Raw genomic sequence first — 22,151 nt, 5'->3', positions numbered from 1 at the left:
TCCAGCTGCCACCATCCAGCGCAGCTTAATGGAATGCGCAACACCTTGGTACATAGAGCACATTCGATCTCTGATGAACAGAACTTGACAACGGAGCTCAAACATCTGGAGACTGTGTTCCGCAAAAATGGGTATGGCAACTGCCAAATCCAAAGGGCCTTCTGACAACAGAAGTACAGCAAGAACCGAGATGAAGACCAACCCGAAGAAGAGAAGCAAGCTCTGGCCTTCCTGGCAACATGTCGTCAAAAATAGGGAAACTGTTAAGGCGACACAAGATTGACACAGTCTTCCGGCCACCAGCAAAGATTCGTGACCTACTAGGAATGGCAAAAGATGACGTAGGGCTTAAGAAAGCGGGCGTATACAAAATCCCATGTGGCTTTATCGGCCAAACAGTTCGCACGCTCGAGGACCAATGCAAAGAACACGAACGTCACACCCGCTTACGCCAACCCAGCCATTCGGCCCTAGCAGAACACTGCATTGAAACTGGAAACACAGCAAAATTCGAAGAGACAAAACTCCTGACTGCCACAAGTGCCTACTGGGACAGTATCTACGAGGAGGCCATAGAAATTCAAGTAACAGATGACCTCATCAACAGGGACACCGGGCTTCAACTTAGCAAGGCCTGGAAACCATTATTAAACACCATCAAAGAGCAACGGCACGAGCGGACACGAGATCCTTCCGCCACAGCGGACGGAGATGGACTGCGCCTACTACCGGGCGTGGTTGCAGCTAACCCCACCCCTCCCACCACGTGGCGCCCCGCCGGCCGCCCACGCCGGGGTATGACTTGGGACCCCGCCAACATAAATACCAGACACAGCGCAGACAGATAATTCCATCAGCACCACCTGATGATGGCAGAATGGTTATCCACCGAAATATCATGGAACTTCGACGGTCGGATCCGGCTGGACACCCGAGAACCTTGGATACTTTTTCAAATGTTTTTACAAATTTTATGTGAAAAATAGAAAACAAGGCATTTTCAACAGTGCACCCATTAGTCTCATTTCTATAATCTACTAGATATTCACAAAAATTATCAACATCCGCATATCAGGCAAAGGAAAAAAAATCACTTCTTATGTGGCTTGTGTCACAATGGACCATTTTCAATACGCGAATAAATTTACAATACAAATTATCACTTTGTCTGGAATAAATATATTTTGGAAAGCTTAGTACTCAGACTTGTAATGTAGAGTTCTGGTGGAATGTAAATAATTTTAGCAGGAAAAAAGGTAACAATTCGCCAAATAGTGAAGGTACCAAGTCGCTGAAAGGCATGGAAACAGGACTAAGAACTTTGCAAGTTTTCGGATAAATGTCTTCCCCACTTCTGTTAGATTTCATCTGAATGGTGACAAATTTAGAATTTTAGGAGTAGATTCAGTGACCCAAGAAAAATTCTCACCAGCTTTAGAGCAGGCTTTCAGATCCTTCAATGAGGTAAATCAAGGAAAAGTGGAACATATTTCACACACTTTTTTTGTGACTATGAAATTGTTTAGCTCCAATGCAGCTGAAAATATGTCACAGAAATACTGATACAATGTGCGTAGCTTACAATTTGTGTGTTAACAGTTTACATAGTGAAACTTTAGCTTTGTGTGAGAGTATTCAAGAGATGGATGAGATTTTGTAAATTTTATTTTTATTTATTTCTTTATTTTTTCCAACCCAACCTAAGCCTCGGGCTTCACTAGAGATCAGTCTATGAGCACATTTAGTTTTCTTCCCACACTCCACACCAAAAATGAATAAATTTCCATCTTCTGCTGAAAGAAATAATTAAATTCAGTGATACTCACTGGCTATCCAGGAGAACAGTGTGCTGATCACAAGCCCTTCTGTACCTGCATCTGGTGATGCCTAAGGCTGAGAATGATATGGCGGCTGGTTAGTATCTCTGGGCCTTCAAGGCCTGTTCGGACGGTGTTTGTTCATTTGTTTTACCACATACTATCATTGAATTGGCTGTTGCCATTGGAAACAAACTGCCAACAGCAGCATGCAATGGAAGAGCATGGTACACTGTTTGTGTATTTTAGCCCCTGTCATTCCTTACATAGTAGTCTATCTTCCAAACTTCAGTTCAATAAATAACTGAGCATTTTGTCCTGGGATAAAATCATACCTAAAGGATGGAACCTATTGGCCATCTCTGGATAGATGAAACTGCCATCAACCAATCCAATTAGAAGTACATGACTTCCATTGGGAAGCATAGTGTCCAGTGCATTCAGCACTTCCATTACATTCTTCCGGTACTCTTCTGGAGTTGTCATATTGGATATAGTGTCCGCATGACTGAAAATCAAATTATGACAAAATTAAAACATTTTTCCAGTCCATATAACAATCAAACTTTGAATCAACAACTTACTTGTTACAGACATCATTTCCAAACAAACCATATATAACAAGTGCTGGTTTGTCCCTGTTCTTGTTACGAGCAATGCTTTTCACACGCTTTACAGCATCAAAGCTGGAATCTCCATTACGACAAATATTTTGATAATCCCTGTGGTTACACAGATTGCGATCTCTTAGCCTTAGATAGATGGAATCTGTCCGACCCTGAAATAATTCATTACTTAATTAGTAGAGACTCTGAGACAAGATATACAAAAAAAATACACAGCATAGTCAGTGAAGGAAACCATAATACAAATTTCAGCTGATAATCAAAACTGGACAATTTTTACAAAATGTTTTGGATGTAGGGCAGTTTCACATATTGCAATATCTGTACACTGTTATCCAAAATGCGGACAGCGTCTCTCCCCTTAAGCACTTTCTATCCCCTTACTCATTCAACATCACCCACAAAGCTTTCCCTGTCAGAACGGACAACTTGATTCTTACCCATAATTGGACCCGTTACTTACATCTAGCATAGAAAAGGCCAACAATTCTTTTCAAAGTACAACCCTTACATTAACTAGAGAAGACATACAAATTCAAGTTCGCTGAGCTTAGGCAAACATCAGAGCACAAGAATCCAGGTGGTAAGGTAAAAGGAAGGAAGATAGGGTTTAATGTCCAGTCGATGATAAATTCATAATGGCGAAGGAAATTTGATGTGATCTTTCCAAGCAACCATCCCACCATTTGGTTGGTTGGATTAAAAGGGGGGGGGGGGGGGGGGAAGGTACCAAACTAAGCTGGTTGGATTAAAGGAGGGGGAAAGGGACCAAACTACGAGGTCATCAGTCCCTTGTTCCGAATAAAACATTTCCACAAGTGTGAGAATAAAACAAACGAGACTGACAACACAAATCGAAATGAAAGGAAAACTCAAAAGAACAATGAAGGGCAACAAACTTGTAAATGGACAAAAGAGGGACAAGAAAACCACAGAAACACAAGAAATGGGATGAAGAGAGTTAAACAACAAAGGAGAAACCAGCCACTCTGCAACACATTAAGACCTCCACCCTAAAGCACTAGAGTGGGGGATACAGTGGGACAAAGGACATGCTATAAAACTTAGATCAAATGATAAAACCCACTCTCATGAATAAAATGTAAAACTAAATCAGCCAATGATGCATTGTCAGATAAAATTAGTGGCAATCAATCCTGTAACCCAAGATTCTGTGACTGAGCAGTCAAAGTGGGTCAGTGTACCACAAGATGGCCACTGTCAACCAGACACCGCACCAACACTGAGGTGGGTCTTCAAGGCACAGGAGATAACTGTGGGTCGCCCAAGCATGGTCAATGTGGAGCCGGCAGAGGACAACTGATTCCCTGCGAGAGGCCCGCATGCAAGACTTCCACACATTCGTAGTCTCCTTAATTACACACAGTTTGTTATGCGTACTGTTATGCCATTCCATCTCCCAAAGCCTAAAAACCATGAGGCGCAAGTCAGAATGCAGGTCAGGTTCAGACATGCCCATCCCCAGAAGCAGTTTCCGGGTAGCCTGTTTCACCAGCCTGTCGGCAAGTTCGTTGCCTGGGATTCCGACATGGCTGGCTGATGGGCCAATAGCTATCCACATCAAGTGGGTTTTTACCGGTTTTCAAAAAGCACCAGTGTGATGGTGCTCTCTCGTCATTGCGACTGAAAGACGCTATCACACCAAATCTGCTTGACGAGATGTCGCTTGTAGTCGTATGAGAGATGTTTAACCACCTGACTGTGGATCCAGTATGGCCCAGGAGCTGTGTCGTGGCAATGTGCAAGGGCACTGAGTAGCTCCCACTCCATAAATGGGGCGTTATAGGGTTCACTGTGGCATGCAGCGAATGAGAAGACTTCCCTTCCCATCCGCCATTTGAGGGTGCGAAAGACTGAGGGGTAGTTCTCCGATGCATATTCTCGAGCATAGTGCTCAGCAATCGTGTTTGCGTCGGTAGACAACACGCCATTGGAGTTAATGCCAGGGGCACCTGTTGGAGTCTGGAACCCAAAAAGACATCTGATCTTCATCCAGACTTGGGAAAGTAACATATGGCATCCAATGGTCAAGAAGTATCTCCCCCAACACTCCTGCTTCTGTCGTTTGATAAGATGACGAATGTGGGCACCCAGCCGTTTAAAGGCTATGAGGTGCTCCAGAGAAGGGTGCTGCTTATACCGCTTTAGAGCTCACCGATACTCCTTAATTGCTTCAGCGGCTTCCGGTGAGCTCCAAGGGACTGCCTTTCACCGTGGGCACCCTAATGAGTGAGGGATCACATTTTCTGGCACACTTGCTCAACCATCACATTGATTTTACCATTTTGGGGAGATTCAATGATGAGAGAAGAGGTGAAAGTTCCCTAGTCCATATTGTTTAAAGCCCATCTGGGCAGGTGTCTGTGTGCCCAACGCTGGGGCAGTGACAGGAAGATGGGGAATTGGTCAGTACCCCACAGGTCGTCATGAGCTCTCCAGTGGATAGAGGGGAGAAGGCCAGGACTGCAAACCGAGAGACCAATGGCCGAATATGTGCCATGTGCCACCTGTATTTTAAGAGGCAGAGGTTGAGTTGTGACAGTAAATTTTTGACATCTGCCTCAGCCAGTAAGCATAGTGCCACCCCACAAGGGGTTATGAGTGTTAAAATCTCCCAAAAGTAGGAAAGGTTTAGAGAGCTGATCAACCAGTGCAGCCAATGCGTTCATGGGTACTGCACCATCTGGAGAAAGATGTACATTGCAGACAGTTATTTCCTGTGTCGTCCTTATCCTGACAGCCACAGCTTCAAGAGGGGTTTGAAGTGGCACAGGTTCACTGCATAAGGAGTTGAGGACATAGACACAAACTCCACCTGACACTCAATTATAGTTGTTACAGTTCCTGTAACACCCCTTACAGCATGCAGACAGTTTTCCTGGACGGCAATGCAGAAAGCAAGTGTAAAGCTTAACAGTTGCTGTAGCTCAGCCAGGTGGTAGAAAAAACTGCAGCAATTCCACTGGAGGATGACGTGATGATGAGGCTGGGAAAGTATGGAATATTCAATGAGGCAGTTTATGCCTCAGGGTCACCTGCTGCCACCGATTTATTTTCTGAGCAGTTTCCATGGTGGCTGAGGGTCTGGAGAGATCTAGGTCCTCAGCGAACGCCAGAATCTCCACCTCATCCCCAGAAGCAAACTATCTAGGTAGTGGTGGTGTGGGTGCCACCGCAAGTCCTTTGGTCTTGGGGGGGGGGGTCTTCTTTTTGGATTTCTCTCACTGCTCCTTGGGTTTCTCTGGATGGGAGAGCTTGACTGATTCAGTCTGCAGGGCTGAGATGATCGTGAAGCCCTACGACCAGCTACTTTTGGGCACTTCAACCACTGGTGGGAGTCATCTTTCCCACTAGTGGAAACCTGGGAAGGGAGTGACCCAAGGGAACCCTTCCTAGCAAGAGGTGCCACGAAGACTTACGCTTCTCTGGCTGAGAAGTGGGGACTCGTGTCCCCAGTGGTTTGGGGGGGGGGGGGGGGGGGCAGTGCTTCCGAGGTAGGTGGTGTGGGAGCAACTGGGACGGAAGTGCCCTCCACCATCAAGGGGGCAGGGGTCTGGGTCGGAGAGTCGACCGGAATTCGGGGAACGGATGGGGCTACAACTGCTCTCATCGCGGCAGCGTAAGAGGTGGTCATAGCCACAGGATGTAGACGCTCAAATTTCCAGTTAGCCTCAGTGTAGGTCAGTCGGTTCAGGATCTTGTATGCAACAATTTTCCTTTCGCGCTGTAAAATCCTGCAGTCTGGTGAGCAATGGGAATGATGCTCTCTACAGATGACACAGATGGGACACTGGGCATATGGAGTATTGGGATGTGATGGACGTCCACAATCTCGACATGTGACACTGAAAGTACAGTGGTATGACGTATGGCCAAACTTCCAGCACTTAAAGCACCACATAGGGGGAGGGATAAATGGCTTTACACCACAGTGGTAGACCATCACCTTGACCTTCTCGGGAAATGTGTCACCCTTGAAGGCCAAGATGAAGGCACCAGTGCCAACCTGATTATCCCTCAGACGCTGATGGACGCGCCAGCCAAAATGAATGCCTCGTCACTCTATGTTGGCATGTTTCTCGTCGTCAGACTGCAGAAGAAGGTCCCTGTGGAATCCTGAACCATATTTAAGCTCTTATGGGGCATGATGGTAATGGAAACATACCCCAGCTTGTCACAAGTGAGTAATGTCCGTGACTGGAGAGAGGATGCTGTTTTTATCAAGACTGACCCTGACCACATTTTGGACAAGCCCTCCACCTATCCAAACCTGTCCTCTAAATGGTCTACAAAAGATGGTGGCTTCATCAAAACGAAGGTGTCCCCATCAGTTCTCATACATACAAAGTACCCAGGTGAATAATGTTCGCTGCCATCCTCAGCCTGGCGTTCCTCCCATGGTGTGGCCAAGGAGGGGGATTATTTAGGGTCGAACTTCCTTGCTTGTACTGAGACTTAGAATGCTTAGAGACTGCTGGTGTTTGATCACCAGCAAGTGATGATGTGGTACGCTTCATCCACCATGGTGCCACGCACTCCGACCAGGGGACCTCCACATGGGTGCCGCCCAGCCACAGCAAAGGCCGCCTGGCAGGATGGCCATTGCTGGGAATTCCGATGCCCCAGGGTGACAGGCATCTCCTTCTTGGCATAAGTGGGGAGTTAACAGCACAGGCATCAGTAAAGCGATCCCTGCGTTATCAGGGGGCTACAACCAGCAGGGTACATGGCAGCCCCACCACAACGGACTTGCTACCGTGCTGGACATCAGGTGTAAACAAGTCCATGGTCATCATCGGCACAGGAAGCAACACTGCATAGTGCATGGTGGAAAATGCACCCAGGAAGGTGTCCTCACCCAAGAGATGGAGAACGAGCGGGACTGCAATGCGACGACGAGAAAGCAGGCTACAGATCTGAAGGCACGATGGACATGGAGCACCATGTAAGGGGCTCTTCCCCAAGTGGCTGGCTCTTTGGAAAAGTTTTGAAGAACGGAGGTCAGGCCCTACAGGGGACCATCACATAAAGGCGTAAATGTGAGACTCTTAGTCGCCTCTTATGACAGGCAGGAATACCTTGGACCTATTCTGTCAAATCAACACAGAAATTTTACCTCACCATCTTAGATTTTGCTGAAAGTTGGTGTACTTATAGTGGGCGCTGAGACTAAGAAAAATACCAAATTTCAATTTTTATCTCAAACCATTCCTGAAATATGGCTATGTAAACTTTTCAAAAACCAGCCCAAATACGTGAACAGACATTTTTTAAATTGTCCTAGGAACTGCCCTAATTGAGCTAGAGAACTGGGAAAAGTGTCATTTTGCAGCATTTTGCTTGCTCTTTTCAGGGATATACGACAAAACATAGCTTCTAATTAATAACCTTTTTCAAAATGGTAATTAATATTTTGATTTAATTTTTTTACAAAAAGTACATAATTGAAAATTTTCAAAATATTTCCATAACTACTTCATACTATTGTAAATCACATGGCAAAATATAAATGTGGGGTGATGATGGGTTCATTGTTAAACAAAATGATTTTGGACTATTGTTTTTCACTAACAGCCCTAGTTTGACCAAATTGACCTTTAACAAACAGGAATTTCTTTAAAATATATTGGAAGGTAAGTAAAAAAAAATTAATAATATCAAAACATCACATTATTAAACCAAAACCAATCAGCATATTCTATAATTAAGTTGATTGCTTATTTTAATTCCATACAACTTCACTAACAGTATATTAACTGATATAACAAAAACAAGAAATTGGGCATTTAACTACAAACTGAAATAAAGTATGATTAAGTACAAGTACTTACATAATAGTTCTGGTCCATGATGTTCAAAATGGAACTATTAAACAAATTAAATACGTAATGCTTGTTTTTGAGTAACAGGTATCTGTACATTGCTAAATTTAACACAACAGGTACTAACAATAATTTTGAAACAACTTTCTATAAAATGTACATTAACACTAACCTGAGACAAAAATTAAGTTTTGAGTTGAAAGCAGTTTCCCAATAAATTGTCTTGGAACTTCACATATTACATTTTAATAAAGCTTACTAGGTTTGGGTTATATCACTTTCATTAAGAATGTATGTTCTCCCTGTCGGAGTAAATGGATTCACTTTTGTGAGAACATCCACAAGTGACACCCACAGGACATCTGCATGTGCAGGATAACAGAATGACTTGGCTGGTTCACATAGATGAAGAAAAGTTATTTTCACATCATTAAGTTCTTCATTTTTTTTAAAAAAATGTACCCAAGCCACTAGTTTCTGCCATATACAGTGGTGACATAGCCTGATACATCTTGTAACTTTAGTTTGTCTGGTGATGTAGTTACTTCCCAACTCTGCATATCACCTGAGAAGTATTTGACTACTAATTTTGCTGTAGTGTTGGGAATGAAAGCGTGAAATTGCTCTGTTCCTTTGATTGTCAATGCGTCTTCAAGTCAGCATTTTAAGAATATTTCTAAAGCAGCGTAGTTTTCTTGAGTGGAATATGCAAAATCAACATTTGTGATATTATCTACTGCCCACTCAAACAGATCTCGTACAGTTTGGATCTGGTTTCGGTGTGGCCTTTGCAAACTTGACGAGCTGCCAGTCTCTTTACTGATCCCCATACTCCATCACAAGGCCCTTTCCCATGTGTTGTGGCTGAAAAGTGCAACTCAGCTTTTATGTTGAAGTCTTCCTCATGAAGGCAAAGGTTCAGGAAGTTTTTCTTATTTTTTAGTGAGCGGCAGAACCGTCAGAATAATAGTATACCTTTTTGGGAATCTTTTGAAATTTATTTGTTAGATACGAAATTAGCTTCTTTTGAAAGGTGTAAACCACAGTTGTATTGTGCTCCAGGCAATCAGAAACAATGACAAAGCTCATATGCTCAATTTTGTCTTTCTGTTTGTAATATATAACAAAAGAATGAATGGCAATCTGTTGTCTTGTCCAGTGGAAACTCTGAGCTTCATCCTGTAGAACGATACTATAATTTTCTAAAAAATCACATATGACAACAAATTCAGATTCCATAAGTTTTCTCTTGTGGAGTTAAGGAATGTTCGTTGTTGCTTGGCAATGAAGTCATGCCGAATCAAAGTCGACATCTTACTACAAAATAAATCTATGAATTCTTCAGAAGTTTTATGAACAATTTCCAGATTACATGGGTCAACTGACATCCACTGTCGGAACTGAGCTTGTTCAATTAAGTTTTCATGAAAAGAGTCTTTTAAAATTTTACATATGACAGTTTCTCCTGGGCAATATTCACAGTTTCCCATGTTACAATCAACTGATGATGGGTTGCAAAGCATTTTTGCAATGCACTGCTTATAATTGTTTATGCTGCTGTTTGTTACTGTATGTAGTTTGGCAATTTCTATCATTAATTTTATGTTTTGGTGAGTTGTGCACACACAGTCAGTGTGTGTGCCACTCCGACCAACTAATACACAATGTTTTGGTCTCAACTCAGCAAATTTAGTGAAACCTATTTTTATGTTAGGTAACTTGTCTTTAAAATACTTGTACGCTTCTTTAAGGTTACACAAAATAAGTCTTTTTGATATTTTTGTTTTATTTCCACTTGTTTCTGTAATTTTCACACAATCTGTAATACCTGGCATTGTCCTGCTAACTTCATCATTTTCACAAAATGAATGTACAGTTTTGACAGTTTCTGTTGGTAAACACTTCCCTGGTTTTGGGTTTGGACCTTCCATGAATCCTCTCTCTTTCAAAATTTTTTTGGACTGCCGAACAATGTCATTAAGAGCATTAAATTCCCTCATTATTTTCCTGACACTCCACTTTTCAGGTAAACTTGTAAGAATCATTAGTCTTTTTTCTCTACTTATAGAATTTTTAAAGTTTCTTTTAAGATTTTCAAGAGCGGATTCATCAGTATCACTATTTGACGAAGAAGTTTCAGGAGCAACAAAAAGTTTACGTGCCATTGATGAGATTTTCTTCACTTTTGATTTGACGTAATGTCTAGACGTTAGTTTTCTCTTGTCAATTGGGGGACTCACCTGGTTCTTGAAGTTTGTGTTAAATGTTTTAACAGCTACTGAAGTTGGAGTGATGTCAGGGTCTTGGTCTCGGATGATTATCTCTGATCCAGAAGATTCTTCTTCAACACTTTCATAACTGATGGGCTCTGGCGTATTTTTCAATTTGGTTACATCTTTACTACATTTATCACAAATCTTGGCACCACTTGGTATTTGAGGAAATAATTTGGGCATCCATGTTGTGACATTTCTCAGTTTTTTTCTGTCTCTAATAAAATTATTTGACTTCTTCAAGGGATTACAACACTGCACTCCTACAGCACTGCACTTTTTACTTGGTTCCATATTTATACAAAAACCACTTATAAACTGCCCTTCAATGCATAGATTTACTTGAAAATTAACTATTAAATATAATAGATACAGACTGGTCAACACAGAGGTAACAATTGATTTGCACTAAAACCACAGTGCGCAATAATGCTGTAGGCACACAAAGCCTTAGAAGGTAACAATGCAGACTACATCACCTCAACAATGCCTCCAGTCTCTGAATTATTGTACAGACATCATACGGTCCTCTACTGACGTACTACCTTCAAGGTCAGTTTGGTCAAACTAGGGCCGTTAGTGAAAAACAAAAGTTTGGAATAATTTTTTTTAACAATGAACCCATCATCATCCCACATTTATATTTTGCCATGTGATTTACAATAGTATGAAGTAGTAAGGGAAATATTTTGAAAATTTTCAATTATGTACTTTTTGTAAAAAAATTAAATCAAAATATCAATTACCATTTTGAAAAAGGTTATTAATTAGAAGCTATGTTTTTGTCTAACACTGGAAAGAGCATGAAAAATGCTGCAAAGTGACACCTTTCCCAATTCTCCAGCTCAATTAGGGCAGCTCCTAGGGCAATTTAAAAAAAGTCCATTCTCACATTTTTGGCCAGTTTTTGAAAAGTTTACATGACCGTATTTCAGGAATGGTTTGAGGTAAACAATTGAAATTCGGTATTTTTCTTAGTTTCAGCACGCACTATAAGTATACCAACTTTCAGCAAAATCTAAGAGGGTGAGGTAAAATTTTTATTTCAAGTGTGTTGATTTGACATGGAATGACTCACCCCCACACTTGCAGGGGGGGGGGGGGGGGGGGAGCATTTGGCTTAGATGATTTACAGAAATCACAAAAAAACTAAATCTGGATGAACAGACTGGGATTTCAAGTGCTCATATTAAAAATACTAGTTCACTGTATTACGATTGCACTGCCTCACTCAGTGGTGATTAGTTGCTTACATTGAGACATGTGGGTAACAGTGTTTTGAAAAACAATCATCACTGTTTCTCAACTTTGGAAAAGGAGATTCATTTTCATTCACCGACCACTGACACTTTCAAACAAAAGTTTGCAGTTAAATCTTCTGTATTCTTGTAACGCAGTCTCTTCCTCCAATCGCCACAATACCATTATCCACAGATTTATGATTCACATTTCCTTAGTCTTAACTCATTGTTTTTTTTCTGGAATAGAAAGAATTAATATATGAAAATAAAACATCTGCAGATGGGTGGCAGCTATTCCCTTGAGTTTGAATAGTGTTGACTTCCTCTCCAGTTTCAAGAAATAACATCTTTTGGATTATTTTCTTGGGCCCTGTGGGTGTCTTTTTCCAAAATTTCCAGTGAACATAATAAGCCACTGATTCACAATAGGTCTGAGTTTTCCATGCATTTTATTTTGCTTATCCTAATTTCGTCATTTTAGACAGGGTTGTTTTTGTGTCTTGTTCTACCTGTCTTTCATATTAAGGTAACTTTACTTTCACTTCAAAACATTTTAAGCAACCAAATTAAAATTTGTGCACCTATTCTGAAGTAAAAAAATATTCTATTTCCTGTTTCTTTTGCTTAATTGTTGGTTCTGACTTGCGTCTTCAAACACTTTGCTGAATAGCTCTTAACTGCTGCACCTACTGCAGTATGCCTTTACAGAAGCTAAACTCACTCTACGGTTTCCACAATATCCTAAAACATGCACCCATTCTTCACAAGCACTCCTCTCAGAGTGTTTTACAGAATTTGAAATCATGAACTATCTCATTAAACAAATATTTGGTTTCCTATTTAATGTACATAATTATAAGGGACAGTCTTAGGGGAAAAGTAAATAAACTGTTTATTAATTCGAAAGTAATTATCATAACTGTTAATACATTTATCTCACTGTGAAACAAAATGGTCAGTGCCTTCCTGGAGAAATAATGTGATTGCTTAGGGAACAACAAATTTACTCTAGTGTACACCTCTTCATCCCAGCAAATAGACAGCCACTAACGTCTAGTTTCGGGGCTCCAGAAAATGTAGAAATTGCATGAGGAATGATCAGGACTGAGTAGAAGATATGTAAGGGCTTCCCAGTGAAATTTCTGCAGCATAGTTGAAATATTCTTGGTAACATATGACCTTACAGCAGAATTATGTCTTCTGTCAACATTCCTGGGTTTTTGGACTTGACAGCAATCTTTAATTTATGCAGATTGCCCATCGTTGATTTGCGTTAATTGTAGCAGTGTGTCCTAGAAAGTCAATGAGCAGCAGTCTCTTGCATTTTGTGATACAGATGATCATGACTTTCCTGAGGCTGGCATGTCTGTAGTTTCAACAACCCTGCAGAAGTTTCACTGGGAATACCTTACACATTCTCCAAGGAGCCCCAATCTCTTCCCATGCAATTTCCACATTTTTGGAACCATGAAGAGTGACATTCATATCCATTGATATGCTTTGGATGAAGAGGTGCATGTTTGGGTGCAATCATGGCTCCATATGGCAACCACAAACATTTGTCCATGAAGAGACTGGCTGTCTTGTCTCACTGTAGGATAAATGCATTAACAGTTATGGTGATTACTTTTGAAGTAATAAATATTGTACTTATCTTTTTCCATCTGCTTTGTTTGCATTTGACTATACCTTATACTGCATCCATAAATAATGGAAATTTTTTTCTTTGACAGCAACGAGATGCCCAAACACCTTTATCAGTATTAATAAGTTATGTTCGGTGGGCATACAAGGAATTCCAGAAACTGCTGAAGTACAATCTCAAGTTGTTATCATCATTCTCCTATGAAGCAATTTAGTTTCCCTGTAGAGTAATGCAGAATTATTTTAAAGGTGAAGGCAGTAACATCAATAGAGAAGGAGCAACACTGCACTGCAGAAGTTTTGCAGGGATGCCGTTACATATCCTCCATACATTTCTGATATCTCTCTTTTCCCCTCTCATCGCAAATGACAAGGAAAAAAAATACAAATCAGATTACACAACTGTGATATCAAAACCAACTCTTCTATATGGGAGTGAATGACAGACTCTTCACTAAAATGAAATTCAAAGTAAACAGAGCAAAGAGAGATTTTTCTGTGATGAAGCGAGAAGTGGAAATATAAGAAACAATGGCATATGGAAGAAATGGCACATGTGTAAAGATGACAATCTAAATAGCATCATCATGGTGTCAGGATGCCAGAGAAATAGGTTACCACATCAAGTGCTCCAACATCTACATCTACATCTACATCCATACTCCGCAAGCCACCTGACCGTGTGTGGCGGAGGGTACCCTGAGTACCTCTATCGGTTCTCCCTTCTATTCCAGTCTCGTATTGTTTGTGGAAAGGATTGTCGGTTTGATTCTGTGTGGGCTCTAATCTCTCTGATTTTATCCTCATGGTCTCTTTGCGAGATATACATATGAGGGAACAATATACTGCTTGACTCTTCGGTGAAGGTATGTTCTTGAAACTTTAACAAAAGCCCGTACCGAGCAACTGAGCGTCTCTCCTGCAGAGGCATCAATGCTAAGGAAGGAGAAGTTTTGAAAGATAAGTAATACCTCGATGGATTGAACAGTGTTGTATTTCCAGAATACGAGCATCATAAATAGTATTACGGTATGCTGGCGAGTAATGCTCTAGCTTCATTAGACAATTATGGGAAAGAAAATTGGACTTTGCTTCATCAGATAAATCATTTAGGCAACCCACAGAGAAGCTCAACCTAGATTGTCAGATGGGATATGAAACTCCACTTTTCTTGATGTCAGATCAATGTCCCAAACATACTGTTCCCTATTCACTTCATTTTGTAACTGAAAACCACTATACGCAGCTGTGTTCTGCTTTGTAAAGATTATTAGCTGTACCACAAGACTTCTTTTAACGATAAGTTGCAACGACAGAAATATTTACTGATTAAACAGTTACATTTAATGGTTTCTGCAGTTTATTTAAAAACTGTTACTATTGATAAAGTAAACTACAAAGTGTACTTATATGGTTTGTATTTATTAAATGACAACGAAATGCATGCACAGAACTCTCATTTTTCACACATAAAAATCAAGAACAAAAGGATATTAGGAACTACCTAAATTCAGGGTGAGAAAATTGAAACTCCTTTTCGAAGCTCTGTAAACATACCTTTATAAGAAGTGGTTCTGTAGTGTTTGTAAACCCTGTGGCATATCCTAAATGTGGCCAGTCTAGCTCATCTAGAAGATGTTCTGTGTAATTATGAAGAACATACTGAAATGAAAGGAAAAAACAGCAAATTTCTTAAATGCTTGAATGTGAGTTGTAAATCTATACAAAACAAAGTAAAATAAAAGGCAATAATTTGAGCAACAGTTTGTAATGAGTACTCAATTCATTTTACTTACATCTGAGATCAACAGTGGATTCATCCAAGCTTCTGGGAAATGGAAGTGTGCTGAAACTGAGTCTCCAATTATAATCAATCCTCTTGAACCTGTCTCTCTACAAAATTCATCCTCATACGGCTTCCCACTCTTCTGATCTATGCCCCAGATGCCATTGCAGTTATAGTCTGCTGCTGTGTCTCCATTTTCTGGTTCACGACCAGGGTATGCTAACGGGTTCCAGTCTTCACAGTCTCTGCCCCTCCAATGGTAGCCTCTAGCTGTCTGTAATAACCAGCTGTTTCTAGCTTACATTACAACACAAATAACTCGGTTTTAATTTTTAACAAGAATAATCAAATTTTGAAAATGTAATGTAATTGAATAGACAAAAAGTCTACTGCCAGGATTAGGCATCACAGTACACTGTCAGACGGCTTCAAAATAAAAACAAGAGCCCAGCAAGGGGATGTACTGTCACCAATTTTATTTAACCTGGTTTTGGACAAAGTAGTGAGACAGTGGAGACAACTAAATAGTAACATGAAGATCAGACATGTGCAAATAGGATAGAAGGCCAAACATAATACAACACTGACTGCCTGGCATTCACAGATGACATGCCACTCTTAATTAAATGAGACAGAAGAAGAGGCAAAGACAGCACTAACAAGTCTAGCCGAAACAGCAGGAAAGGTCGGACTGAAGATTACATATAAAAAGACCAAGACACTGAACACTGAGTCTGGCGGGAAGATAGGTGGCCAAGTGGTTGAGAAAGTCAACAGTTCTTGTTATTTGGGGGAGAAGATAACTGGTGGCATACAGAGCAACAGTAGTGCAGTAGACAGGGCGCAGCTTTTGCAGCAGCTTCGGTATGGGCTAAAAACAACATATGGCAAGAAAAATATATCACGAAATACCAAACTGCGACATGACACAGCAACTGTAAGAAATGCTGCCCTGTATGCATCAGAAACGAGCACATTCAGCAAGAGAGCTTGTATATAGTTGGAGGAGGAGGAGCAGAAAATTTTGAGACACATATGGGGCACCAAATAACATGGGGATATCTGGATACACAGAACATGACAGGAAAGGTATGAAAATATTGAACCCATATCGAACTAGATATGAAGAGGAGATTAAGATTTGTTGGGCACATCATGAGGGTTTATGAGGAGAGGTTGACTAAAAGGAATTGGAATGCACCATGTCATACGGGAAACAACTGGTCGAAGGAGGCCAGAGATGACTGGAAGGCTGTAGGAATAAAAGAAGAGAGTCAGCAGGCAGTAGTACAGGACGGAGAAGTATAAAGGGTTGATGGATGGTCACAGATGGCCTCACACCAAAATCAAAGTTGTCTTAACAGAAGAAGAAAGAAACAGAGTAAGTGAGAGAACAGAGAGGTATTGGGAAGAAAGAAGATGTGCAAAACAAGCCACACATGATCCTGAAGGGTCCTAACGAAGCATAAGAAGAAAATGTCTACTCACCAAGTGGCAGCAGCAGAACACACATATATAGGTATTGAAAACTGCATTTTTGGAGTCAGTGGGTCCTCTCCTGGGAGGATGGAGGAAGGGAAGGAAGAGTTGTGAAGGAAAAGAACTGATGTCTACTCACCAAGTGGCAGCAGCAGAACACACATATATAGGTATTGAAAACTGCATTTTTGGAGTCAGTGGGTCCTCTCCTGGGAGGATGGAGGAAGGGAAGGAAGAGTTGTGAAGGAAAAGAACTGATGAGGTTTAGAAAATGAGGAGAGTTCGGAAAAGTCACCCAGAAGGTGCAAGACTGCTCCAATCCATCCAACCACCCAGCATTAGCTATTCCAGTCGTATCACAGGCTTATCTTACCCCATCAAAGGCCAGGCCACCTGCAAAAGCAGCCGTGTTGCATACCAGCTCTACTGCAACCATTTTAGCCTACTGATTTTATATTGGTGTGAGTACCAACCAGCTGTCCAACAGGATGAGATTTTAATGGCTGCTTCACAACTCTGGCCATCTGGATCCTCCCCTCCACTATCAGCTTTTCTAAACTGTGCAGATGGGAGTTATTCTTACAACAAACGCCCTCTCGAAATTATCCCTGCCACAACCTACAGCAGTTTATGCCCTTTCTGTCCTATCACCTCTTCCCTTTCCTTTAACCCCCCTACTGTATGCTGCCCTCTGCCAATGCATCCACCTGTCCTTTCCTCTCCCAGCTCCTCTCGTTTTCCATTTTCCGTTCATTCCTCCCCCGCCCCCTCCCCCCACAGTCTCGCCAGGCGTTATCTAGTCCCTGCTCGCCCTGTCAGACAGTGTTCTTCTCTCACGCCAGCCATAGCCTGTAGCTTGCTATCCATCCATCCCCCCCCCCCCCCCCCCACACACACACACACCTTGGTCCAGATTGCTTTTCAAATGACAACTGCATTCTGGTTGCTGCTGCAGGTCATAGCAGTCATGTATACATGAGGTATGAGGTGTGTGTGGGGGGGGGGAGGGGGGGGGGGGAGGTGCTGAGAAGGCTTTGGCCAAAAACTATAATGTGTACCAGTCTGTTTATTGTGCCTGTCTGCAAGTCAACAGGTCGTCTTTATGGTACGTAGGAATCAATCCTCTTCCTAATATTGATGATAATCCAACACAGATTGTACTTAATCAGTTCTACTAGCTTCACTACATGATATAGTTAAGAATAATTATAAAATTACATACTGAGCTCCAGAGCACTACCATGTAACAATGCTTGAGACAGTTCCATTCTGTTAGAAGTTTGACCAGTGTAAGCAGCTTGTAACTGTCTCCAAGATATTATGGATGGAGAAAAATTCACAATATCCATAAAGAAAACAATTTAATTGTTTCTGTGATCCAATTTAATGACAGAAACATAAGTGTAATGCTGGCAAATATTTTTGCATTAGACTCAATGGCTATTAGCTGGCATAAACTGTTCTTGACAAGAATTTGTAAATAGAGACCAAAATAGAAACACACCAAACAGCTAAAATATGTATACTTCATACACAAAAGGAAAGGAGGGACAGTCTGTCATACTATATTTTCATCAATTATGAATAAAGTAATAAAACACGCATGTCGTATTTATTTTTATGCTGTATGTGCTGCTATTTTGCTCAGTTCATAACATGTTATGATGTCTTCTGTTTTCTTGTATTGTGAGGTGAATCCAAATGTTTTATGCAAATTGACAATGACCACACAAGCCTTCATCGTGTCAGGTATGAATCAGTACTCTACATAGCCTCTGTTAATTTAGGTGCTGCTGTATAATATATGGAATCTTGGTAAAATAAAAGGATTTAAATTAACATTCCAGTCGGGATATGTAAATTCCCTCACTTAAAAAAAAAAACAAAATACACGAAAAATTACCTGAAGGGTACCACTTTAATTTGTTACCATACCATACACTAGGCTTAAACTGGATCATATAATTAATCTGCAAATTAGTGCACTGTGGTATTCTTGGGCAAAGCAGTCTAACAGACTATCATAGCAAAACTTCCCTGGTGGGAAAATTCATACTTACATTGACTATACTGAAGCGGTCACCATCTAGATCAATAGCAGGCTCTGTTTTCATCCATGTTTTATTGAACATATCACATATCTGTTTTATTCCAGGAATATGACATAAAGCAATTCCTAATCTCTCTAAATGATGCTGATATTCTTTCCCCCGTCCATTTTGTGCTGTTACTTTCTGAAATAATTGTACAGAATTATAATCATTATCAGTGTTTGCTGACATTTTGCTGAGTAGTAGTGTCGTTGAGAGATCAAAATTCCTATAACTTAACAAATATTCAACCAATTATACAGACTAAGCCATTTCTTTTATTTTGGGAGGGCTGCAAAATACTGATTAAACACCCACCTTTATCTGATGCACTGTATTCCTAAAATTCGACAATGGCCTTGGGAACAAATGACAAAAACCAGTATTTTCTTCGGTGTAGCACACATCAATACCATAGCAAAAGACATCTGGTGTAAAATATTTGGAAACTTCCCTGAAAGCAAAATCAGAAAAGTATCAACTGAAGGCAGTAGTCTTCCCAAATGACAAAATTACCTAAATATTTCTGACACCTGTACCTCTGTCTATGGGGTGCCTTACCTACTTACTAAGAGCGGCCACACAAGTTTAACAATGTCCCTACAGTAATCGTTTCCCGGCGAAGGCAACATATCACAAACTCGTAACGAACCAGCTACGAGGCTTTCATTGTGGATTTCCGCTAACTGGTCTGCGAGACCAAATACAATGGTACAAGCTGCAATCGAAAACGAGATTATGCGTAGCAGAACAAACAAGACCTGCAATATGACAAGTGGTTTAAGGAATAGTAATGGATTTTTGTTTTGCGATTGTAGTGCTTCACGTACTTACCAGCACAAGACAAACCTCCATTCACACCTCTAGCTTCGCAACCACTCACTAGCAGTATAAGAAATGCAGCGGCGCAAAACAACATTATGATGCTGACTAGTTCGATGATATCAGGGAAAATCTGGTTGGCTGCTAATCACTTCAAGGTAATTACGTTATCGTGACAAATACTCTGAGAGCCATAACGAAAACTTCGTAAGAGAGAACATCACAACACACACAGCCAAATGTCTACCACCCTACGCACAACAATATGTGGTGAGGGTCATACATTTCTTTTTAAACCCGTCCTTTTAATCGTGTATTGGTCGATAGCATAGAACACCAAGATATGTCGATAAAAAAAATATCGATCTTTTATACCAATTGTACTGTTGGTCGAGAGTGCTAGTGTTCGATAACGAGCCTATCGACCTATCATTTCTGCACGGCAGGACAGAAGGCAAGATCGATCGTAGGATCTTTCTCCCGTACCTGTAACAGCACTTTCGGATTGTTACAGACAGAGATTAGTGAATCCAACATAGAAACAGGGAGCTACGACATGCGACTCTAAAAAATCTTGGAGAAAGAAGAGTATAAAAAGCAAATACACAAACCCACCGTATCTCACTCCGCTGTTGTGGGTGAACATTGTACAACATTAAATATACAAGCAGCCAATTTTCATCATTGCCATTCATTTCAAACCTAACATGTGATGAATATCATTCCTTCGATGGTACAAGCTGCAGTCGAACTGGAAGATTAAGCGTAGCAGAATAAAGGAAACCTGCAATCTGATAAGTGATTTCTGGAATAATGTCTAGATTTTTGTTTTGCTTTTGTACTGCTTCATGTTCAGTCAATCGACAAAACGAAACTGTTCGGAATGCCTGAGTACCGGTGCCTTCGGTACAGTTCGCACTAGTGGTAACGCAACGGCGGCAACACCACATGTAACACACTTGAAGTAGTGTCTTTGTTTCATTCTTATTATAACGATTTTACTTACGGACCTTTTTGATTTTCTGTTACTTTGTATAATTACCGCATATACTGCTGGAAAAAATGTAACACCTTGAAGAACTGTGTTTAGTCGCACCAGTTATGTATGTACAAACTGAGGGGTTGCGGTGTTATTGATTCATTTGCCACGGCCGTGGTGATTAGATGGCGTTTCATGCACCCACTGTTTTTACTCTACAGGCAGAAACTGGGCTGAATTTATAGGCGAACATTGTTTGCAACATTCATTGTAGGGTACAACGATGCCCTACCGAAGAGTACATACTCCTTTTGAACAGTTTTAAGTCATTTGAACGGGGCAGCTTTGTGGACCTGCAGCAAGCTGGTTGGACGAATCGAAGGACTGATGCACGTCTTGGCCACAATGTATCGGTGGTGCGTCGCTGCTTTCAACAATGATCTGTGGAAAATTCCCGTATATGCGAGGGTTGGAACTTTAATAGTAGCAACTATTTATTTACATCTCGTATAAAACAGATAAGTGTCTCAGAGTTTTATTGGCCTTCAAAGTAGTCACTAGCATTGTGTATAACCTGTTGCCACCGATGTGGAAGTCATAGGATACTCTTAGCAGTGCCAGTTGTGTTGACAGTTTGAGCGGCGCGGTCTATTGCCCGACGGATTTCTAACAGTTCTGAAGCGAATGCCGAGAAGTGTTTCCTTCAGTTTAGATGTCGAGTTGAACGTACAAGGGCTTAAGTCAGGGGAGTGCAGTAGGTGGTAAAGCACTTAGCAGCCTTATCAGTCAAACAAATCAGTAACAGCTTGCACTGTACGTGCTTGAGCATTGTCCTATAAAATGGTGGTCAGGTCATGCAGAAAGTGTCAGCACTTCTGTCTGTAAGCTGGTCATAGGTTGTGTGCCAAAAATGAACAGCATAGTGACAGAAGTGATGACACTGTCTGCAGGACCTGATCTCATTTTGCAGGACAGTGCTCAAGCATATACAGTGCAAGCTGTTACTGATTTGTTTGACTGATGGGGCTGCTAAGTGCCACACCACCTAATTCACTCCCCTGACTTAAACCCTCATCAGTTCGACTCGATTTCTAAACGGAAGGAAACAATTCACGGCATTCACTTCAGAACTGCTACAAATTCGTCGGGAAATAGACCGCCCCGCTCGAACTGTCAACACAACTGGCATTGCTAAGAGTATCCTACGACTTCCACATCGCTGGAAGTGGGTTATACACAATGCTTCTGACTGCTTTTAAGGTCAGTAAAACTTTGAAACACATATCTATTTTGTATGAGCTGTAAATAAATAGTTGTCATTACTAAAGTTCAAACCTTAGTATAAATCAGGTTCCGGACGTTTGAATAGCACCGATGCATGTCAAAATCGACTCATTGCACGAACCGCGGTGGCTGGCAGTACATCATCCAGGGGCGAAATCCGGGCACATGTTGCACCTGCATTGTCATTAGGGACCATTGGGAACCGTCTGCTTGCTGTAGGACTTAGAACAAGAGTGAATCTGGCCAGGCTACTACGACACCACCAAG

At 41.1% G+C, this 22,151-nt stretch overlaps 1 protein-coding gene across 1 annotated transcript in view; it reads right to left on the bottom strand.

The window, feature by feature from the left end:
- LOC126277940 (acyloxyacyl hydrolase-like) overlaps nt 1-19,966 on the bottom strand; it is a 90,214-nt gene extending 70,248 nt beyond the window's left edge. The window contains exons 1-8 of the mRNA XM_049977533.1: nt 19,634-19,966; nt 19,361-19,517; nt 19,118-19,253; nt 18,770-18,943; nt 15,241-15,504; nt 15,002-15,106; nt 2,402-2,595; nt 2,153-2,325 (exon numbers count right to left, since the gene is read on the bottom strand). Coding sequence (XP_049833490.1) covers nt 2,153-2,325; nt 2,402-2,595; nt 15,002-15,106; nt 15,241-15,504; nt 18,770-18,943; nt 19,118-19,253; nt 19,361-19,517; nt 19,634-19,718 — 1,288 coding nt within the window. The 5' untranslated portion in view covers nt 19,719-19,966. The remainder of the gene's footprint in view (nt 1-2,152; nt 2,326-2,401; nt 2,596-15,001; nt 15,107-15,240; nt 15,505-18,769; nt 18,944-19,117; nt 19,254-19,360; nt 19,518-19,633) is intronic.
- Between the last annotated feature and the right edge of the window lie 2,185 nt (nt 19,967-22,151).

Source organism: Schistocerca gregaria, chromosome 6 (assembly GCF_023897955.1).
Source record: "Schistocerca gregaria isolate iqSchGreg1 chromosome 6, iqSchGreg1.2, whole genome shotgun sequence".
NCBI lineage: Eukaryota > Metazoa > Arthropoda > Insecta > Orthoptera > Acrididae > Schistocerca > Schistocerca gregaria.
This window is presented reverse-complemented; position numbering and strand designations above follow the sequence as displayed.